General features: G+C 50.0%; 2 protein-coding genes across 10 annotated transcripts in view; one reads left to right on the forward strand and one right to left on the reverse strand.

Annotated features, from left to right (window-relative positions):
- SNX21 (sorting nexin family member 21) lies at positions 1 to 8,791 on the forward strand. Of its 7 annotated transcripts, none has more exons than XR_010125192.1 (5): positions 1 to 154; positions 415 to 682; positions 1,173 to 1,323; positions 6,562 to 6,703; positions 7,956 to 8,087. XR_010125192.1 is itself a non-coding variant. In XM_054467394.2 (5 exons), exons 1-5 carry the CDS (start codon positions 134 to 136, stop codon positions 8,024 to 8,026), a joined length of 660 nt encoding a protein of 219 aa, XP_054323369.1. In that variant the 5' UTR covers positions 1 to 133; the 3' UTR covers positions 8,027 to 8,791. The 7 variants fall into 7 exon arrangements, 6 of the variants coding, with proteins under 6 accessions (XP_054323369.1, XP_054323368.1, XP_063515445.1 ...); XM_054467394.2 differs by having other exon boundaries at positions 1,173 to 1,330; positions 7,956 to 8,791; XM_054467393.2 differs by having other exon boundaries at positions 1,173 to 1,330; positions 6,562 to 8,791.
- ACOT8 (acyl-CoA thioesterase 8) overlaps positions 7,643 to 20,480 on the reverse strand; it is a 15,796-nt gene continuing 2,958 nt past the window's right edge. For 2 of the 3 annotated variants that reach the window (XM_054467398.1, XM_054467399.2), the window contains 4 exons: positions 14,376 to 14,601; positions 10,180 to 10,337; positions 9,444 to 9,638; positions 7,643 to 7,878 (listed from right to left, as the gene is read on the reverse strand). In XM_054467398.1, the coding sequence (XP_054323373.1) occupies positions 7,760 to 7,878; positions 9,444 to 9,638; positions 10,180 to 10,337; positions 14,376 to 14,601 (698 nt within the window). In that variant the 3' untranslated portion in view covers positions 7,643 to 7,759. Of the gene's footprint in view, positions 7,879 to 8,906; positions 9,316 to 9,443; positions 9,639 to 10,179; positions 10,338 to 14,375; positions 14,602 to 20,480 lie in introns of those variants that run through there. The other variant, XM_063659376.1, reaches the window with a different exon arrangement.

The following is a 20,480-nucleotide window of genomic DNA, read 5'->3' on the forward strand; positions in this document are numbered from 1 at the left end:
GCGAGCGGGCGGGGCAGGAGGCGGGGCGGCGGCAGGAAGCGGCCTGAGCCCGGCGGAGCCCTGCAGAGCCCGGCCGACCTCCATGGGCTGCGGGGGGCTGCACCCGGACCCTTGGGGCGCGGCGCGCCCCTGAATGCACCGTGGGATGCAGGAGGTAGAGGCGCACGAGGCGGCGCAAGAGACGTCGGGAGGGTCCCGAACCCTTCCGGGGAGGAACGCGGTCCTAGGCTGAGTGGGTTGGGGGGAAAGCGATGCGGGCTGGGTCCCCGGGTTCGCAAGACCTCGGACTGCCAGGGGGTGGGGCCTCACCGCGCCCCTCCCTCTCCCGTCCGGGCCCCGCCCCTCCTCCTCCTGCGCCGGGCTGGGGTCCCCCTCCTCCGGGATCCGGGACACAGCGTCGCGCGCTCCCCCCAGGGTGCCATGGCCTCCCGGCTCCTGCACCGGCTGCGGCACGCCTTGGCCGGCGACGGCCCCGGGGAGGCGGCGGCCAGTCCAGAGGCCGAGCAGTTTCCGGAGAGCTCAGAGCTGGAGGACGACGACGCCGAGGGCCTGTCCTCCCGACTCAGCGGCACCCTCAGCTTCACCAGCGCCGAGGACGACGAGGACGACGAGGACGAGGACGACGAGGAGGCTGGCCCTGACCCGCTGCCCCTCGGGGACGGGACGTCAGGAGAAGACGCAGGCGAGTGCAGGAGGACGGAGGCGGGAACCCTGGGGCTCGATTAGGCCTCCATCCCAGCCGCGTTCCCAGAGCATCCAGGGCGCTAAGTTGATCCAGCTGAAACTCCCACACTTCTTAAAGCGCCTGGGCCACCTCTTGGCTGTGTGACCTTGAGAGAGTCTTAACCCCCCTCTGAGCCAAGTTTTCCCTTGTGTCAAGTGGGAGAACTCACTCTCATCTCAGAATTGCTGCGGGCGTTAAATGTACAGGGCTTGGGATCCAAATGGAAACGATGTATTAACGATATTTTGAGGGTGGAGCTATTAATTTAGCCCCTACTGTCTGCCAGGCACGGTGTTTGGCTCCTCGGTGCCTCTCTGTCCCTCAGTTTCCATTTCTGTAAAATGGGGGTAAGTCCTGCCTCACACTGGGAGGATGAGTGAGGCCACGTCAGTGGTTGATGTCGACCCTGGCCCTAGGCCCATTGATATGACTGGTCATGTGTCTGCAGAACGGAGCCCCCCACCTGATGGGCAGCGGGGCAGTCAGCTCCTGGCACGGCAGCTGCAGGATTTCTGGAAGAAGTCCCGGAACACCTTGGCACCCCAGCGGCTGCTCTTCGAAGTGACCAGCGCTAACGTTGTCAAGGACCCGCCCTCCAAGTACGTGGTGAGTGTGGGTCCAGTCTGGGCTGTGAGTCTAAAAGTATGGCTAGGAGCAAGTAGGGAAGACCCCAACTTCCTGAGGGGTCTGTGTAGTTATAAATGGTTACCTTGTTTACAAATGGGGAAACTGAGGTCAGAAAGGGGATGTAACTTGAGCAAATCCTCACACAAGACTTAGTTTCCTTGAGACTGAGTGAAGTGGGGATTAAGGACCTTCCTCTTAACCTGGTTTTGAGACTAAGAGAACTGGTGTGTGCACTTCCTCACCCAGCCCACAAGGTTTTTGCAAATTGTAGCAAGATGTGAGATACAGAGAGACAGATGTTATCTGGGTCAAACTTGAGATCCAAGTGGCATGGGCTGGTGGTTAAGGAAATAGGCTTTCCATCGAGACCAACCTTGACTCCCACTTATTTCCAGTTGTTTGACTCTGGGTGAGTTGTTTAACCTTGTCATCTTCCGTTTCCTCATTATAGCAATGGGGAAAATGCAGAGGATTACAGCAGGAGTTAAATGAGACAATGGACAAAAAGCCCTTAGCAGTGTGCCTGGCATTATGAAGTGGTCAATGAAATGGTAGCTATGTCATCATTATTTAACTTTGGGTTGAAAATGTTTGTCATCTAGAGCCTGCTGTGTCCTTATAACGCACAGGTCAATCAGTTCTCAAGCACCCGACCTTGTCCTAAGGGCTAGACTTAGGGGGTTGGTGGAGGTTAGGATGAAGAGCGATGTTGGGGAGGACCTTGGAGTCCCTTGCTGTTTTCCTTGCTGTTGAGAGACTGACTTGGAGAATGAGGTCTGCTCCTTTAATGCCCACAGCAACTCCTGCTCCAGTCCCTTTTCAGGCCAGGCCTGAAAGCCGGCTGAGCTGGCCACTCCTGTCAGTGGCAGCTCTCCATCTCTCACTACCCTCCTCTTCACCACCCTTCTCCACCTCTGACTCAGCAGGAGGGGGCCTGGAGCCCAGTCCCACATCTGGGCCTCTCCACCCTTTTCTGTTGCTGTTAGTAAGCAAGGGCCACACCCATGGGGTGACTACTCCAATTTCAGCAGGGACCGACTCCAATTATTGAGTCTTTTAAAAAAATTTTTGAGACAGGGTCTCGTTCTGTCAGTCAGGCTGGAGTGCAGTGGTGCAGTCATAACTCACTACAACCTCCAGCTGGGCTCAAGCTATCCTCCCACCTCAGACTCCCAAGTAGCTAGGACTACAGGTGTGCACCACCACGTGTGGCCAATGATGAAGTCTGAAGTGGCAAAGGTCTCAGAACTCTGGGGTGGACAAGGGTTCATACACTGAAAGGGGACACCAAGGAATAGTTCAGAGGCTGAGAGGAATGGGGGTGACTGTGGGTACCTGGATGGGAAGGGATGACAAGATAGAGCAGGATGGCCAAGTATGCCCCGGCCTGTGTCTGGAGAAGCAAGGCACCTCCTGTGTACAATGGGGACCCTAATTCCCCATTTAACTTGTGGGGGTGAAGAGCACAGGCTTTGGAATCAGATCAACCTGAGTTTAAATCCCAGCTGGGCTGTTTTCCAGCTGTGTGACTTACAGCAAGTCTTTGAGCCCTTTTCCTCCTCTTTGAGCCTGCTTCCTCAGCTGCCAGAGATAAGGACACCTTCCTTGCAGTGCTGTTGTGATGATTAAATGAAATCATAGATGTAAAGAGTGCTTGGTACAACAGGAGGGACAGGGTAAATGCTTGGGTAATGGAACTACTGTCATTATCACCCATCTGGCTGCATGTTACAAGGATCAATGAGATAATGGATACAAAATGTAAACTAGATGAACATAAAGGCTTATTATATAGACCCGTGTGTCCTGAAGAAAACTGGTGTCCTAAAGTGTGTCCTGCAGAAAACTAGTTCCATGGAATGTTAATAGCTGTTTCTAAATAAAGGTTTTGCAGGCAATATGTTTTGAGAATGCAGAGTTAAATGAGAATACAATAAGTTTCTTTATTGTTAAAGTATTTAATCCCTAATAGTAATGTACACTGTGAATCTTCAAGAGGACAGAGTAGGCAAACCTAACTGACCAGGAGTGGCTAGAGTATTGTCAGTTCCACAGAACAAATGTGAGAGAAAGATCTGGATTTGGTGTTAGGGTGCCTTTAACATCTAACACTGGTTAACTCTCCTTTTAAACCTGTTGGCTTGGCATTATAGGTTAATCCATATTCAGGTTCTCAGACCGGGGAGCTTCGTGATCATCTTGCTCAGTGATTTCCAAACCTCAGTCATTCCACTACCTCCCTGATTCTTGTCCTATCTAAAAGTGCCACTTGTACCCTTTTCTTCTTAACATTTTTCTTTAAATGAACCTATTTTTTTCTTTGTCTTTTTTTTTTTTTTAAGACAGAGTCTTGCTTTGTTGCCCAGGCTGGAGTGCAGTGGCGCAATCTCAGCTCACTGCAACTTCTGCCTCCTAGGTTCAAGCAGTCCTCCCACCTCAGCCTCCTGAGTAGCTAGGATTACAGGTGCCCACTACCATGCCTGGCTAAGTTTTGCATTTTCAGTAGAAATGGGGTTTCACTGTTGGCCAGGCTGGTCTTGAACTCCTGACCTCAAGTGATCTGCCCGCCTCAGCCTCCCAAAGTGTTGGGATTACAGGTGTGAGCCACTGCGCCCAGCCGAACCTATTTTTTTTCTTGAATAAGTTTATTGAGACAGAGTCTTGCTCTGTCACCTAGGCTGGAGTGCAGTGGCGCGATCATAGCTCACTGCAGCCTCGAACTCCTGGGCTCACATGATTCTCTGCCTCAGCCTCCTGAGTAGCTGGGACCATAAGTGCCCAACTAATTCTTTTTATTTTTTATTTTTTTTAGAGACAGGGTCTTGCCATGTTGCCCAGGCTGGTCTCGAACTCCTGGCCTTAAGCAGTTCTCCTGCCTCAGCCTCCCAAAGTACTGGGATTACAGGTATGAGCCACTGTGCCCATCCTTTAAGTAATTTTAAAAGACAACTTCATAGCACTACTGTATGTGGAAAGTCTCACTTGCCACAGAGAGAAGCTAGCCATAAAAATAAAAGTAGTGGGCCAGGCACGGTGGCTCACGCCTATAATCCCAGCACTTTGGGAGGCTGAGGTGGGCAGATCACCTAAGGTCAGGAGTTCAAGACCAGCCTGGCCAACATGGTGAAACCCCGACTCTACTAAAAATACAAAAATTAGCCAGGCGTGGTGGTAGGTGCCTGTAATTCCAGCTACTCGGGAGACTGAGGCAGGAGAATTGCTTGAACCCAGGAGGCAGAGGTTGCAGTGAGCGGAGACTGTGCCACTGCACGCCAGCCTGGGCGACAGGGCGAGACTAAATAAATAAATAAAGTAAGTAAGTAAGTAGTGAAAATGAAACATCATTAAATCTTGCCTAGATGTTGTTGCCTGAAGGAGTCCCTGACCTGAGATCCACTTTCTGGCTCTTTTCTAAAAATGGAGATGAGAAGTGTTAGAGAAGTACTTTTTTTTTTTTTTTTTTTTTTTTTTTTTTTTGAGAGTTTCACTCTTGTTGCCCAGGCTGGAGTGCCATGAGCAATCTCGGCTCACCGCAACCTCCACCTCCCAGGTTCAAGCGATTCTCCTGCCTCAGCCTCCCAAGTAGCTGAGATTACAGGCATGTGCCACCACGCCTGGCTAATTTTGCATTTTTAGTAGAGACAGGGTTTCTCCATGTTGGTCAGGCTGGTCTCGAACTCTCAACCTCAGGTGATCCACCTGCCTCAGCCTCCCAAAGTGCTGAGATTACAGGTGTGTATGTGAGCCACTGCAAGCGGCCCAAGAAGTCCTTTTTTTAAAACCAAACTGAGAGCTGGCCAGGCGCAGTGGCTCACGCCTATAATCCCAGCACTCTCGGAGGCCAAGGCAGGCGGATCACGAGGTCAGAAGATTGAGACCATCCTGGCTAACACAGTGAAACCCCGTCTCTACTAAAAAATACAAAAAATTAGCCGGGCGTAGTGGCAGGCGCCTGTCGTCCCAGCTACTCGGGAGGCTGAGGCAGGAGAATGGAGTAAACCCGGGAGGCGGAGCTTGCAGTGAGCCGAGATCGTGCCACTGTACTCCAGCACTCCAGCCTGGGCAACAGCGAGACTCTGTCTCAAAAAAAAAAAAAAAAAAAAAACCCAACAAAACCAAACTGAGAGCTTCTCAATTTGTAGTCAGAAAGATTAAAAAACAATTAGGCTGGGTGTGGTGCTCATGCCTGTAATCTCAGCACTTTGGGAAGCCTAGGTAGGAAGATTGCTCAAGGCTAGGAGTTCAAGGCCAGTGCTAGCAACATAGTGAGACCCCCCCCCATCTCTACAAAAAAAAAAAAATTTTTAAATAGCTGAGTGTGGTGGTGCATGCCTATAGTCCTTGCTACTTGGGAGGCTGAGGCAGGAGGAATGCTTCAGCCCAGGAGGTTGAAGCTGCAGTAAGCTATGATTGTACCAGTGCATTCCAACCTGGCCAACAGTGAGACCCTGTCTCAAAAAATAATAATTAAAAGGGGAACCACCTCCTGATGCAGTGATATTTACTCTAGTGCACACCACCTAAAAACCTCAGTTACCAATACTTATACATGTCTCATTTTTGGACAAACACTGACTTAACCGAGCACTTCCTTCACTAGAAACAGAAGTGGACCCAGAGGGGGACTGCCTTGCCTGAGGTCACACAGAGAAGGAGTAGCTGACCTGAGGTTAGAACTTGAGTCCTAGGCCAGTATACTTTTCACAGTTACAATCTACAGGTCTGTAGATAGGCAATTGTGGCTATCTACAGACCTGTCCTCTGGGTCTAGTTTGGAAAAGCCTGACCAGGGATGTGGAGGCCAGGTGTCCAAAGTGGAACAAGCTCCAAGCTGGTCCTAAAGGAGACCCAAGAGATTGGCCGGGGTTTCAGCTTATGTCTGGTTTTCCAGTGGGGGCTGTCAGAAGAACTAACTGCTCTATGGGAAGGGAGTACAAAAAAAGGGGCAGCAGCCCCGGGCACTGAAGCTCATCTCTGTCTTTCTCTCTTCTTGCTGCCTTGGGCCTGGGTCATTTCAGACAAACCTCAGGTAAGATGGGACTGGGCTTCCCCACCACTGCGGCAGCAGCTCCTGCCCTCCTGGGTGCTGTCCCAGGGGTGAAAGGAAGAGGTGGGGAGGTACAGCTGGGAGTGTGGGGGATGGGGAAGGATGGGGAGGGAACGGGCCCGTGGACAACTTGCATTTGCCCTGACACCCACCCTCCCTGCAGCTCTACACCCTCGCCGTGATAGGCCCAGGGCCGCCAGATTGCCAGCCAGCCCAGATCTCTCGCCGTTACTCGGACTTTGAGCGGCTGCACCGAAACCTGCAGCGGCAATTCCGGGGCCCAATGGCTGCCATCTCCTTCCCCCGTAAGCGGCTGCGCCGGAATTTTACTGCAGAGACCATTGCCCGCCGTAGCCGGGCCTTTGAGCAGTTTTTGGGTCACCTGCAGGCAGTGCCTGAGCTGCGCCATGCCCCGGACCTGCAGGACTTCTTCGTGCTGCCGGAGCTGCGGCAGGCACAGAGCCTCACCTGTACTGGCCTCTATCGTGAGGCTCTGGCACTCTGGGCCAATGCCTGGCAGCTGCAAGCCCAGCTGGGCACCCCCTCTGGCCCAGACCGCCCCCTGCTGACCCTGGCTGGGCTGGCCGTGTGCCACCAGGAGCTGGAAGACCCTGGGGAGGCCCGGGCATGCTGTGAGAAGGCCCTGCAGCTGCTTGGGGACAAGAGCCTCCACCCTTTGCTGGCACCCTTTCTGGAGGCCCATGTCCGGCTCTCCTGGCGCCTGGGCCTGGACAAACGTCAATCAGAGGCTCGGCTCCAAGCCCTGCAGGAGGCAGGCCTTACCCCGACACCACCCCCCAGTCTCAAAGAATTGCTCATCAAGGAGGTGCTGGACTAACCCTTGCCTAGATTTAAGGCCACTGTGAGGCGAGGGGCTGCCCCAGAATGCAGGGGAAGGACCTGATGAGGACAGAATAGCTGGGAGGCTGCAGAGGGTGCTGGGAGCCCCTAGAAGTTCCAAAAGAGAATATGAAGCAGATCAAGGAAACTTCTGTTGAGCTGGGCTCAGGATGAGCTTTGGCTGGGGTTGCCTTTGTGTAGTACAGGGAAGTCTGACACAGCCTCTCCAGCTTATAAACAGCCGGGGGGCTGTGGCACAGGTTGGGGCAATGTTCCCTTGTTGGTGGGCCCCCAAGCTGGCAAGGCCTCTTGGCTGAAGGCCAGGGACTCTGCCCTGGAGTCCTGGAGTTAAGGGATGAAGGCAAGGCTGCAGGTCTGGCCCAGGGGAATTAAAAGCCAGCCACTCCAGTGGTATCAGTCTCTTTATTGGATGTGAGGGCCAAAAGGGACTGTAACTCCTGTCTCAGGAATGGGGATAGATGGGAGGTTCTTGAAGCCCCAGGCGAAGCTGGTACCTCTGGCTACAGCTTGCTCTCTGAGACCCGGGGCTTCACTCGGATCACGCCCTCCTGGGCACAGGTCACAGCTAGGACTCCATCCTGACGCCACAGCCGCCCATGGACCAGCCCCCGAGAGCCACCTGTGGGTGAGGTGAAGGGTGATGATGGCCTGCTTCAGAACAGCCAAATACACTTTTTTTTTTTTTTCCTGAAACAGAGTCTCACTATGTTGCCCAGGCTGGTCTCAAGCTCCTGGGTTCAAGGGATCCTCCCGCCTCAGCCTCCTGAGCATCTGGGATTACAGGTGCACATCACCACGCCCAACCTCCAAGTGGACTTCTTGCAAAGGGTCTGGCCCAGGGCAGGGCTGCCCCACACAAGGGTGCACTGAGTGTCGTGGCTGCTCCAAATGCCCCTTCATGAGCTTATTATGGACCGTCATTGAGGGGTAACTCCTCCCACAGGAACCCCACTTGACAGTTTAAAAGCACTTTCACACCTCTGCTCGCTTCCTCAAAAAGATCACGGAGGAGCTCTGAGAACAGTCTCCTTCAACAGCTCGGCCAAGCAGAACTGCTGTACCTCTGGCCACTTGTGTTAGGAAAACTATTGGCTCCCTGTATAATAAATCAAGCCAGGTCCTCCAAGTGGTAATTCATGAAAAATATCCCCACTACCACCACCAAGGGGAAGAAGGGACTCAGCAGAGAGGACTTGAGGCCATGAGGTCTGGCCTCTTCCCTCCCCACCTGGAGACTCCTCCCTTGCTGGCTTTGGGCCCAAGTTTGATGTTTGTGAGGATGATTGCTGGTTTCCCTTACACATAGCAGAGCTCACTCAGTTCTCACAGTGGCCAAATGAAGCAGTTATGTGTTGTCCAGTTTTCCAGACCAGGACTGAAATCCATAGAGGGTCAGGAATTTGGCCCCATGATGAGGCCAAATCTGAACCCATGTCCTCACTTCAAGGTTATCAATCTTGGATTGTGATGCTGTTGGTACTTGAGAATACCCCTTATCTGAGTATAAAGAGTCCTTAAGTTTTGTCCTTCGTTTATCAAGCAAAGCTTTTCTTCATTTGAAATGTACTCCCTTGGAAAGGAGGTCAGGGTTCTGAAGCTAGACATTGATGAATGAGTCTTGTTTCTCTCCCCTGCAAGGAAGGTCCAAGCAGGCCCTTAGGGACCACTGAATGCCCCGATCCCAATCAGGTTAATCAGAATCACTTAGAGAACTTAAAAATACAGTTTCTTGGACCTTATCTAAGACCTACTGAGTCAGAATCTTGAGGGTGGAATCAGAATCTATTTTGAAAAGACATCCCCAAATGGCAGTCTGATGGGCTGCGGGTTTGGATACCACTGCTGTAATGTAACCCTCTTTGTTTACATGAGGAAACTGAGGCTCAGATGGAAGATATGATTTGCCTATTATAATACAAAGAATCTGAACTGGTTCTGGGACTAGAACTGGGTCCCTGGGAGAAGGTGAATCACATTTCCAGCACGTTCTAGAAATTTAGAGCAGAGCAGGTGTCCCGGCCTCACCCTCTCATTTTGAAGATGAAGATGCCAAAGCCTGGGAGGGAAGGAAAGGAAGTGACCTGTGCAGTGCCACACAGGAAGTCGGGAAATCAGCATCACCTAAGAAAGCAGGCTCCTGCCACCCAAGGTCAATGCCGTTGTCCTACACGGCCCCCCACTCACCGGCCCAGGGACTCTCGCATTCATAGAGCATCCAGTGGTCAGCTCGGAAGGGGGCGTGGAACCACATGGAATGGTCCAGTGAGACCATGAAGTGCACCTTGTGCTGCCACTGGTGAGGCAGCAGTGCAGTGCCCAAGAAGGCATAGTCGGAGATATAGGCGGCCACGCAGCAGTGCATCTTCATGTCGCCCTCGCCTGCAACAGGTCCCCATCAGCCCTGGGCTCCTGGGCTTTCCAGCTCAGGACCTGCAGGGAGGTAGGGGAAAAAGGGACTCCCGTGCATGGGTGTGCAGACTGGTTGCTGCACAAGAGCACTTGGCCTACAGTGTGTGTGTGTGACGGGGGATAAGTGAGATGGCGACTTGGGGAGGGCAGGGGTGAGCAGGGACTGAAATTCAGTCTTCACCACCCAAGTCTCCCACGCTAGGCCCCAAAAGGGGTGTCTTCTTCCAGTTTGCACAAAGACACTTTGTAGTTAGCAGCAAAGCTGGACAACAACCCCAGCGAGGTGCCTTTTGCCTTCCTCAGAAAGGCCTTGTGTTGGGATTATAGTCATCTCCACATTCTCCCCATGCAAAAGGCTGAGAGGGCCCAGGTGAGAAGCTAAGCCAACTTCCCCTTCATGCAGATAAGGAAACAGGCCCAGAGAAGGGAACTCATGTGCCCAAGGCCGCACAGCAAATGAGTGGTAGACCCCTTGGAGAGTGGTTTCCTCCCATCCGTGGGGTCCTCTTACCAATATAGCCCCGGGCTCGCACCCAGAACATCTGTTTGGGCTCCATTCTCTGCAGCTGGCTCAGGGGGGATGGGTTTACTGGCTTGATCTCAATGGGGACCTCTTGAGCAGCAATTCGGTTGAGCGCCAATGGGTACCTCCTTTGGAGGTTAGGGTCCCTGAAAGTAAAGAGAAGAGGGTCGGGGTGAGACCCAGGAAGAGAGGGAGTCACATCTGCATTGCCTCTTCTGACTCCCCTCATTCTTCCACAGGGACCCCTGATATCCTCAAAGCTCCCCTCCCCTCGTGGCAGGCAGGATAGTGCAGCATTTGAATCCCTTCTTGGCCACTTACGAGCCATGTGGTCTCGTGCTAATTAGTAATCTCTCTGAGTCTATTTTCCCATCTGCAAAATGTGGATAATGATATTAACCTACCTCATAACCAACACTGTGAAGACAAGATCATGAATATCTAACCAACACATCATAGTAATAAGGCATACCCTATAATATGCACTGTTCTAAGCATTGTACATACGATAGTATTCCTCACAACAACCCTGTGAGATAGGTACTATTATCACCCCCATTTCATCAGTGAAATAAGCACAGCGTCCAGGTAGCTTCCTTAAAAATTGGAGAGACAGGATTTGGACTCAGGCAATCTGGGTCCACAGTATGATTATTTTCTATTTTTTTAGAGACAGGGTCGTCTTCTCACCCAGGCTGGAGTACAGTGACGCAATCAGCTCACTGCAGTCTCCAACTCCCAGGCTCAAGTCATCCTCTTGCCTTGGCCTCCCGAGTAGCTGGGACTAGAGCTGTATGCCACTGTGCCTGGCTAATATTTTTCTTTTTTCTTTTTTTTGAGACGGAGTCTAGCTCTGTCACCCAGGCTTGAGTGTGGTGGTGCAATCTCAGCTGACTGCAACCTCCGCCTCCCAGGTTCAAGCGATTCTCCTGCCTCAGCCTCCTGAGTAGCTGGGATTACAGGCGCCTGCCACCATGCCCAGCTAATTTTTCTATTTTTAGTAGAGATGGGGTTTCACTGTGTTGGCCAGGGTGGTCTCGAATTCCTGACCTCATGATCCGCCCGCCTCAGCCTCCCAAAGTGCTGGGATTATTTTTACTTTTTTTTGTAGAGATGGGGTCTCTTTATGTTGCCCAGACTGGTCTCAAATCCTGGCCTTAAGTGATCCTCCTACTTCAGCCTCCCAAAGTAGTGAGCTGCTGTGCCCAGCCACTTCATTATTTTAAACACTCAAGAAACAGGCTGCCTGACTTGGCCTGAGTTACCAAACCCTACACAGTAGGGAACATTGCATCCCCCCAAGGGGAGGAGCCCATTCCAAGGAACTCTCTTCAGTACAGTGACAACCACCCATAGTGCTCTGCACAGATCCTGCCATTTTCACCCCTATCCTCTGGAGTGCTGTCGGACAGAACCTCCTATGATGATGGAATACCTATCTGCACAGCACACTATGGTAGCCACTAGCCACATGTGACTATGGAGCACCTGAAATGTGGCTAATGCAACTGAGGAACAGAATTGTTCATTCTACTGACTTTGGTTTTTTTGTTGTTTTTTTGTTTTTTTTAGACGGAATCTCGCTCTGTTGCCCAGTCAGGAGTGCAAGACTCGATCTTGCTTACTGCAACCTCTGCCTCCTGGGTCCAAGCGACTCTCCTGCCTCAGCCTCCTGAGTAGCTGGGATTACAGGCACACGCCACCACACCTGGCTAATTTTTTTGTGTGTGTATTTTTAATAGTGAGATGAGGTTTCACCATGTTGGCCAGGCTGGTCTCAAACTCCTGACCTTGGGTGATCCACCCGCCTTGGCCTCCCAAAGTGCTGGCATTACAGGCATGAACCACTGCGCCCGGCCCTATTTAATTTTAATTAATGTAATATAGCCACAAGTGGCTAGAGACTACCTTATTGAACAGCACAGATCTAAATTCAAGGTCCTTTAACAATGTCTTCCTTTCATTTCAGCAAACATTTGTCGAACTGCAACCACACACCAGGCCCTGTGTTTTTTCTGTTAATAGTGATATAACTACAATTCACTGCCATTGTGCTAGTTGGTACTAGCACACTAAGTGCCTTATCGCTCTTATCTCATTTAATCCTCACAGCAGCCTTATGAGGTAGGAATATGATTAGCACCATTTTATAATTGAGAGTACTGGCTCAAAGTGGGAAAGCAACTTGCCCAAACTCACACAGCTAGTAGGGACAAAATCTAGAATTGAATCCAGGCCTTTCAGGTTCCCAAACCCACATCCATCGCGTCATACTCTGCTGCCTCCCTAGTATCTAGCATGAGATAGAAACACTCTCTCCTTGTGATACAGCTAAGAAGTAGGCAGGGCAGAAATGAGCATTCCCATTTTTTAGAAGAAGAAACTAGGGCCCTGGGGAGTTGGGCACTGTCCCACAGCAGGTGAGCATTAACAGAGGCACAGCCCTGGATAGAATCCATGTGTCTGTCCTTTGTCTGGACCCAGAGCTCTTTCCCCTGCACCAGCATTTTTCAAACTTTATTAGATGTGATCCAAATAAATATATTTTACCAGGTATTCAAAATATCTAACATGCTCCCTGGTGGTCTAATGGTTAGGGGAAAATACATATTTGTATTTTTGTACATATGTTTTATATACATAAAACATGCGGCCAGGCACGGTGGCTCACGCCTGTAATCCCAGCACTTTGGGAGACCAAGGCAGGTGGATCACTTGAGGTCAGGAGTTCGAGACCAGCCTGGTCAACATAGCAAAACCTGGTCTCTACTAAAAAAAAATACAAAAATTAGCCGGGCATGGTGGCATGTGCCTATAATCGCAGCTGCTTGGGAGGCTGAGGCACGAGAATCGCTTGAACCTGGGAGGCAGAGGTTGCAGTGAGCCGAGATCGCCACTGCACTCCAGCCTAGGCAACAGAGCGAGACTCTGTCTCAAAACAAACAAACAAACAAACAAAAACATGCACTAAGGCAAAGGCAGTGACCAAACACAGGCCATAGCGCTGCAGCTCTCCAGAGGACACTCACTCCTGGTGCACATTAAGTCCTAAGTTGCTGGACCAGGGGCCTGAGGGAAGAGAGGGAATCACTTAGGGGACTGGGGAGGTGGTACTTAACAAGTGGTTATGGAAGTATTTCTATATATATATATATATATATATATATTTTTTTTTTTCACGGGTATGGTGGCTCATGCCTATAATCCCAGCACTTTAGGAGGCCGAGGTGGGTGGATCACCTGAGATCAAGAGTTTGAGACCAGCCTGGACAGCACAGTGAAACACCATCTCTACTAAAAATACAAAATTAGCCGGGTATGGTAGCAGGTGCCTGTAATCCCAGCTACTTGGGAGGCTGAGGCGGGAGGATCGCTTGAGTCTGGGAGTCAGAGGCTGCAGTGAGCCGAGATGGTGTCACTGCACTCCAGCCTGGGCAACAAGAGCAAGACTCCGTCTCAAAAACAAACACACATATATATATATATATAAACAACAAAAAATATATGTATATATATATTTTTTCTTTTTTCAGACAGAGTCTTGCTCTTGTTGTCCAGGCTAGAGTGTAGTAACACGATCTCGGCTCACTGCAGCCTCCGCCTCCCAGGCTCAAGTGATCCTCCTGCCTCAGCCTCCCAAGTAGCTGGGACTACAGACACATGCCCCCACTCCCGGCTAATTTTTGTATTTTTTGTAGAGACAGGGTTTCACCATGTTGCCCAGGCTGGTCTTGAACTCCTGGGCTCAAGTGATCCTCCCGCTTGGGCTTCCCAAAGTGTTATTATAGGTATGAGCCCCCACACCCAGCCCCAGCCTTATTTTTAAATTAGAGATGGAGTCTTGCTATGTTGGCAAGGCTAGTATCCAACTCCTGGTCTCAAGCAATCCTCCTGCCTTGGCTTCCCAAAGTGCTGGGATTATAGGTATGCGCCACTGCACCCGGCCAAGCTCTTCATTTTATACCATGACCCAGTACAGACACACACCAGAAACACATGACTAAACCTCAAGTTTCACAAAAGGATTCTTGCCCTTAATACATACATATTATTCACTCCAGTATCTTCTTTTCTAATCTGTATTTTTAAAATGCTGGTCAAGACCCACTAAAGGATTCTATGACCCACAAACAGATAGCAGTTGCATTTTGAAAAGTCTGCCATGGAGCCTCCAGGTCTCTCACCTTAAATACTGGTCAATGAGGGTCTCACAGTCAAGCAGCTCTTCTGGTGGTGGCACAGTGGGCATGGAGAACTGGTGCTGCATGGGGCTGGGCTGGGCCTGCTGGAAGGAGGCCTGGCAGATGAAGATGGGCTTCCCATGTTGCACGGCCTTCACAGAGCGCACCGAGAAGCTCGATCCTGTTCGTGTCCGCTCCACTTGGTACAGTACTGGCACCTTCGGGTCCCCTGCAGTGGGCACAAGGACACAGTGGGTCCACAGGCCCTGTCATCATCACAACGCCTGACAGGCACTCTACTACTCATCTTCCATTCCATTTCATCTCAGTGACTACTAACTGAGGTCTGCTAAGGTCCAGGCCCAGGGATACAGAGAGACCACCAGGCCCTGTCATCAGGCTTCTCCCTGTGCAGGTGGAGCTTTTCTCTAACAGCACAAACAGCAGAGATATTGACAGATTCCTTGCATTCAAATCCTGGCTCCACCACTCACCAGCTGTGTGACCCTTCACTTCTCTGAGCAGTGTGCTCATTTGCAAACTGGGGATCATCATGGTGCTCATCGCTTACAGGATTTTAATGATAATGAAATGAGTCCGTAGTTGTAAAGTGTTTAGAATAATATCTGGCACATAGTGAGGGCTCTATATGTGTTTGTTAAATAAAATTAATACTCCTTGCTTCTATCTTGCTCCTTCTATGCCTGGGATCTTGTCATCAGTCCAAAACCATTATTCTAGATCAGGGAGCAGTAAATCTAGCCTGCAGCCTGTTTACTATTTATTCTGCTGTTTTCTTTTTTGAGAACAAACAAAGGCTATTTATTCAGAGCTTGTTCTTTTTTTTTGAGATGGAGTCTTGCTCTGTCACCCAGGCTGGAGTACGGTGGTGTGATCTCGGCTCACTGCAACCTCCACCTCTCAGGTTCAAGAGATTCCTGAGACTCAGCCTCCTGAGTGTCTGGGACTACAGGGGTGCACGACCACATCCAGCTAATTTTTTTTTTTTTTTTTTGAGAGACAGAGTTTCGCTGGGTCACTATCTGTGGCGCTATCTGGGCTCACTGCAACCTCTGCCTCCCAGATTCAAGCCATGCTCATGCCTCAGCCTCCTAAGTAGCTGGAACTACAGGCGTGCACCGCCACACCCAACTAATGTTTGTATTTTTTGTAGAGATGGGGTTTCACTATGTTGCCCAGGCTGGTCTCAAACTCCTGACCTCAACTGATCCACCCACCTTGGCCTCCCAAAGTGTTGAGATTACAGGCATGAGCCACTGCACCCAGCCAATCAGAGGTTGTTATAGCAGGAAGTCAACCACCATCACTTGCTTTTGGCAGAGACTTAGAGGCAGGCAAAGGAATGGGAATGCTCTGTAGTGGAAAAAAAGGCTTCAGGGATGCTCCGATTGCAGGCTGTTGGCATGGGGAAGCTGTTGGTGGGCTAACTAGAAGCACGACACCTGGCTGGGCACAGTGGCTCACACCTGTAATCCCAACACCTTGGGAGGCTGAGGCGGGCAGATCTTCTGAGACCAGGAGTTCAAGACCAGCCTGGCCAACATGGCAAAACCCTGTCTCTACTAAAAATACAAAAAATTAGCCAGGCCTGGTGGCACACACCTGTAATCCCAGCTACTCGGGAGGCTGCAGCAGGAGAATTGCTTGAAGCTGGGAGGTGGAGGCTATGGCAGGAGAACTGCTTGAACCTGGGAGGTGGAGGCTGCAGTGAGCCGAAATTGCGCCATTGCACTCCAGCCTGGGCAACAAGAGTGAAACTCTGTCTCAAAAAAAAAGTGGGACATCATATGTGATTGGTTAGGGGTACATATTTGGCTTTCTCTGGTTGGTCCTAAGTTGGAAGCAGGGGCAAAAATTAGGGCAGCTATCAGTTATTAATCAAGTCCTGGCTTTGGAGGCCAATTGTTACAGTGGTCATTATTTGGCTTGCTGGACTTGTTGGTAAAGATAGTGGTCTGACTTCCTACAAGTCTGACTTGTGGATAGTAGGCTGGCTTCCTGTGCTGGTTGCTGCTATTGTGCGTCAGAGTTCTGTTTTTCTACACGGTCTAGCCTTTGTCTGTTTGTATATTCAGCCTCTCTCAGGCAAGGGCCGCTGTCAGTCACTTCACCCCTGATATATATGGAAGCCATTTGGTCCTTCACTGTCAGGTGTCTCTGCTCCAAAGCAGAGTGGAAGAGCCTGGGCAACACAGGGAGACCCTGTTTCTACAAAAAATAAAAAAAAATTAGCTGGACATGGTGGCATGTGCCTATGGTCCCAGCTAATCAAGAGGCTGAGGTGGAAGGATCACTTGAGACTAGGAGATCAAGGCTGCAGTGAGCCATGACTGCGTCACTGTGCTCCAGCCTGGGTGACAGAGCGAGACCTTGTCTCAAAAACAACAACAAGAACACCACCACCAGAGTAGAAGGCACTGGCCAGGGATAAGGCAGCCAACAACAAGCAGGTGAGGGAAGATTTGGAGAGGAAGAGAACTTCCCTGGTTTCCCTGAAGTTCTTTGTCTGAGTCAGGCTGACCTTGGGGAACCCTGACATCTGGGCCATGAGACATCTTGGGAATGACTTTCAACCTTCAGATGAAAGAAGCAGGTCTAGAGAAGTGCTGCTTCCTTCACTCTGATCCAAATGGGGAGTCAACCAGGCACCAGGGCTCAATGAACAGCAATAAACATCACTGTCTGAGGTCAACTGGCTTGCTCAGCTCTCTGTTCTCAGGCACTGCCACCAGCAGCACTTCTATCAGAGTGGGAGCTCCTCAAGGTTAAAGGCATTTGAGGAGGGCTTACCAAGAGTCCAGACACTAGACAGAGCTACTTGTGCGGTCTGCTTTCAGACACTGGAAAGGAAGTCTTCCTCCCTACCACCAAACTTGGGGGGAAGAAAACCAAAAAAACCCTCTAATCCAATCCTTGGTCTGCAGGTAAGCTAAAGTGCAGATTCCTGAGGAGGATCACAGAAACTTCAGTACTCTGGTCTACCTTTCAGTGTGAATGAGTTCCAGCCCTATTCTTGAAAATTGTTGGAACAGAGCAGGTAGGCCCTGAGGCATATTGAAGGGGGTTAACGATTATGGAGTGATGCAGGGTGCCAGACAGCATTGGACAGGAGGGTATGTTTTCTCATGTTGGTCTCACAATAACTATGTAGAGCCACTCTTACCCCCATTGTACAGATGAGGAAACTGTTGCCTTAAAATACATTTTTTTTGTAATAAAGTCATGCTCATTTGTTTACATATTGTCTATAGTTGCTTTCACTGGCAAAACCTAAAATGTTTACTATCTGGCCCTTTCTAGAATGTTTGCTGACCTTGTTCTGAATTCTTCAAGCTCTAAATTTACCTCTGTAGAGAAAAACTAAAAACAAAACAAAAACCCAACTAATTCACATTCTTTCCTGGGCTTTTAGAAAAAGAACTGATTTGATAAATGGCCAAGGACCAACCCTCCCGCTCCCCCATAACATTTTATTTAAAAATGTAATTGAAACATCTTGTTTTTTTGAGATGGAGTCTCGATCTGTCGCCCAGGTGGGAGTGCAGTGGCGCAGTCTTGGCTTACTGCGACCTCCACCCGCCGGGTTCAAGTGATTCTCCTTGCCTCAGCCTCAGCCTCCCGAGTAGCTGGGATCACAGGCTCAGGCCACCACGCCCGGCTAATTTTTTTTTTTTTTTTTTAGATGGAGTCTTGCTCTGTCACCCAGACTGGAGTACAGTGGCACAATCTCAGCTCACTGCAACCTCCACCTCCAGGGTTCAAGCGATTCTCCTGACTCAGCCTCCTGAGTAGCTGAGATTACAGGTGTGCGCCACCGCGCCTGGCTAATTTTTGTGTGTTTTTTTTTTTTTTTTAGTAGAGATGGGGTTTCGCCACATTGGCCAGGCTGGTCTCGAACTCTTGACCTCAGGTGATCTGCCCGCCCCAGCCTCCCAAAGTCCTGGGATTACAGGCGTAAGCCACATGCCCAGCCAAAAAACAGCATTGGTTTTAATATCTGATATAGCTGGCAGAGTCACACCACAAACAGATAAGAGCTCTCCCCTTTTTGCCTTGCTGCCAGGAAGCTCAGAACTAAACCTTGTATGAAACTGCAACAATATGGCTTAGCCAAATTTTTTGACATGATCGCTTCTCCCAAATCCCGTTACTACTGGCCTGATGTCCTTTGACTTTTAATATTCCCATAATAACTACCAATTATTTTAGCTATCTTGCAGCCTTTCAAGACACAAGCAAGGGCACAAATAATTATTTTTTATTTTTTTTTTGATGGAGACAAGAGTCTCGCCCTGTCGCCCAGGCTGGAGTACAATAGCGTGATCTCAGCTCACTGCAACCTCCGCCTCCTGAGTTCAAGCAATTCTCCTACCTCAGCCTCCTGAGTAGCTGGGACTACAGGCACATGCCGCCACGCCTGGCTAATTTTTAGTATTTTAGTAGAGACTGGGTTTCACCATGTTGCCCAGGCTGGTCTCGAACTGCTGAGCTCAGGTGATCCACCCGCCTTGGCTTCCCAAAGTGCTAGGGTTACAGGCGTGAGCCACCACACCCAGCCAAATAATTATTTATTTTGAAATGGTGGCTTGGACACAGTTCATTTCACGCTGCTCCTGGATGGAGAATTTCCAAGAAAGAGGATCTTTTCCCCAGAACCTGGGATGGGTACCCTGGCAGCTCTCTCATTGTTTAGAATTATCGCCCAAGAGCGAAGCAAAGAAGCAGGAAAGAGTTTGGCACTCGAAGACACATAAACCAGGTTCAAATCCTGGCTCTGCCTCCTTGGGCACTGTGGGAGCTAGTTCCAAACCTCTTCGGGTCCCAGTTTCCTTAGGTAAGAATGATGGCAGGAATGCCTGCCACCCATGTTTACTTATGAAGACTAAACAAGATAATGCACACAACTATGCTCTGTATCATGCAAATTTTAATTATTCCCATAAGTTAATCATCAAAAACTAATAATATTTATGGAAAACTAGATTATGCCAAGCCCTGCACTAGACACTTTACTGGCAAAGAATCATAGAATTCTTCCATCACAGGATGAAGAGATTCAGAGTTCAAGTAATGTCCCCACCCACACAAAACAGCCAGGTATTTCACTAGGCTGGAAGGATTACAATATCAAAAGGCTGGTACTTACAAACAAATTAAAGAAACAAAGCACATATTTACTCCCAACTAGCATAAAGATAAGAACCTGGCTGAGCCCAAGGTAAGTATTTAAATACTTTATAGCAGTGACTGGGGGCCGAGAAGAGGGGGGCCAATCAATACTCCTCAGGGATGAGGAGTAAGGGACATGGGACAGTATGAAAAAGTGTATTTACCATTACAGGGATAACTTTCATATTTACAAAATGAAGGGGGAAACCCCACGGTTTTCTTAATACAAATCACATACTGTAAAGGTCCACAAACTCTTCTCAGCTGCGGATCTACGCAGAACACATGGGGGCATCTGCTCTGGGAGTAACAGGGAAGGAAAGAAAACAGTGAGGGTTTTTTGTTTGTTTTTTAGCATAGGTTTTGCTTTCATTTTATTTATTTTTTTGTAGAAACAAGGTCTCGATTTGTTGCCCTGGCTGGTCTTGAACTCCTGGGTTCCAACAGTCTTCCGCATTGGCCTCCCAATGTGCAGGGATTATAGGCATGAGCCACCACACATAGGTTTTTTGTTTTTGAGACGGAGTCTCGCTCTGTCGCCCAGGCTGGAGTGCAGTGGCACGATCTTGGCTCACTGCAAGCTCCGCCTCCCAGGTTCACGCCATTCTCCTGCCTCAGCCTCCCGAGTAGCTGGGACTACAGGCACCCACCACCACGCCTGGCTAATTTTTTTATATTTTTAGTAGAGACTAAAACACGGGGTTTCACCGTGTTAGCTAGGATGGTCTCGATCTCCTGACCTCGTGATCCGTCCACCTCGGCCTCCCAAAGTGCTGGGATTACAGGCGTGAGCCACCGCGCCCGGCCTCACACGTAGGTTTTAAGTTACATTATCTGACCCCAGAGCTGTAAGAAGCTATACAGATCATCCCACTAAAACACCCCTGGTCCCACCCTTCTCCATTTTACAGCTGAAGT

This window comes from Pongo pygmaeus, chromosome 21 (genome assembly GCF_028885625.2).
Source record: "Pongo pygmaeus isolate AG05252 chromosome 21, NHGRI_mPonPyg2-v2.0_pri, whole genome shotgun sequence".
Taxonomy (NCBI): domain Eukaryota; kingdom Metazoa; phylum Chordata; class Mammalia; order Primates; family Hominidae; genus Pongo; species Pongo pygmaeus.

What these genes read in the sequence shown, in the direction of transcription:
- SNX21 (XM_054467393.2), top strand. Translation starts at nt 134, where the DNA reads ATGCACCGTGGGATGCAGGAG. An exon ending in TGCACCGTGGGATGCAGGAG is followed by an intron (nt 155 to 414) that starts GTAGAGGCGCAC and finishes CGCTCCCCCCAG; the next exon opens with GGTGCCATGGCCTCCCGGCT. An exon ending in GACGTCAGGAGAAGACGCAG is followed by an intron (nt 683 to 1,172) that starts GCGAGTGCAGGA and finishes ATGTGTCTGCAG; the next exon opens with AACGGAGCCCCCCACCTGAT.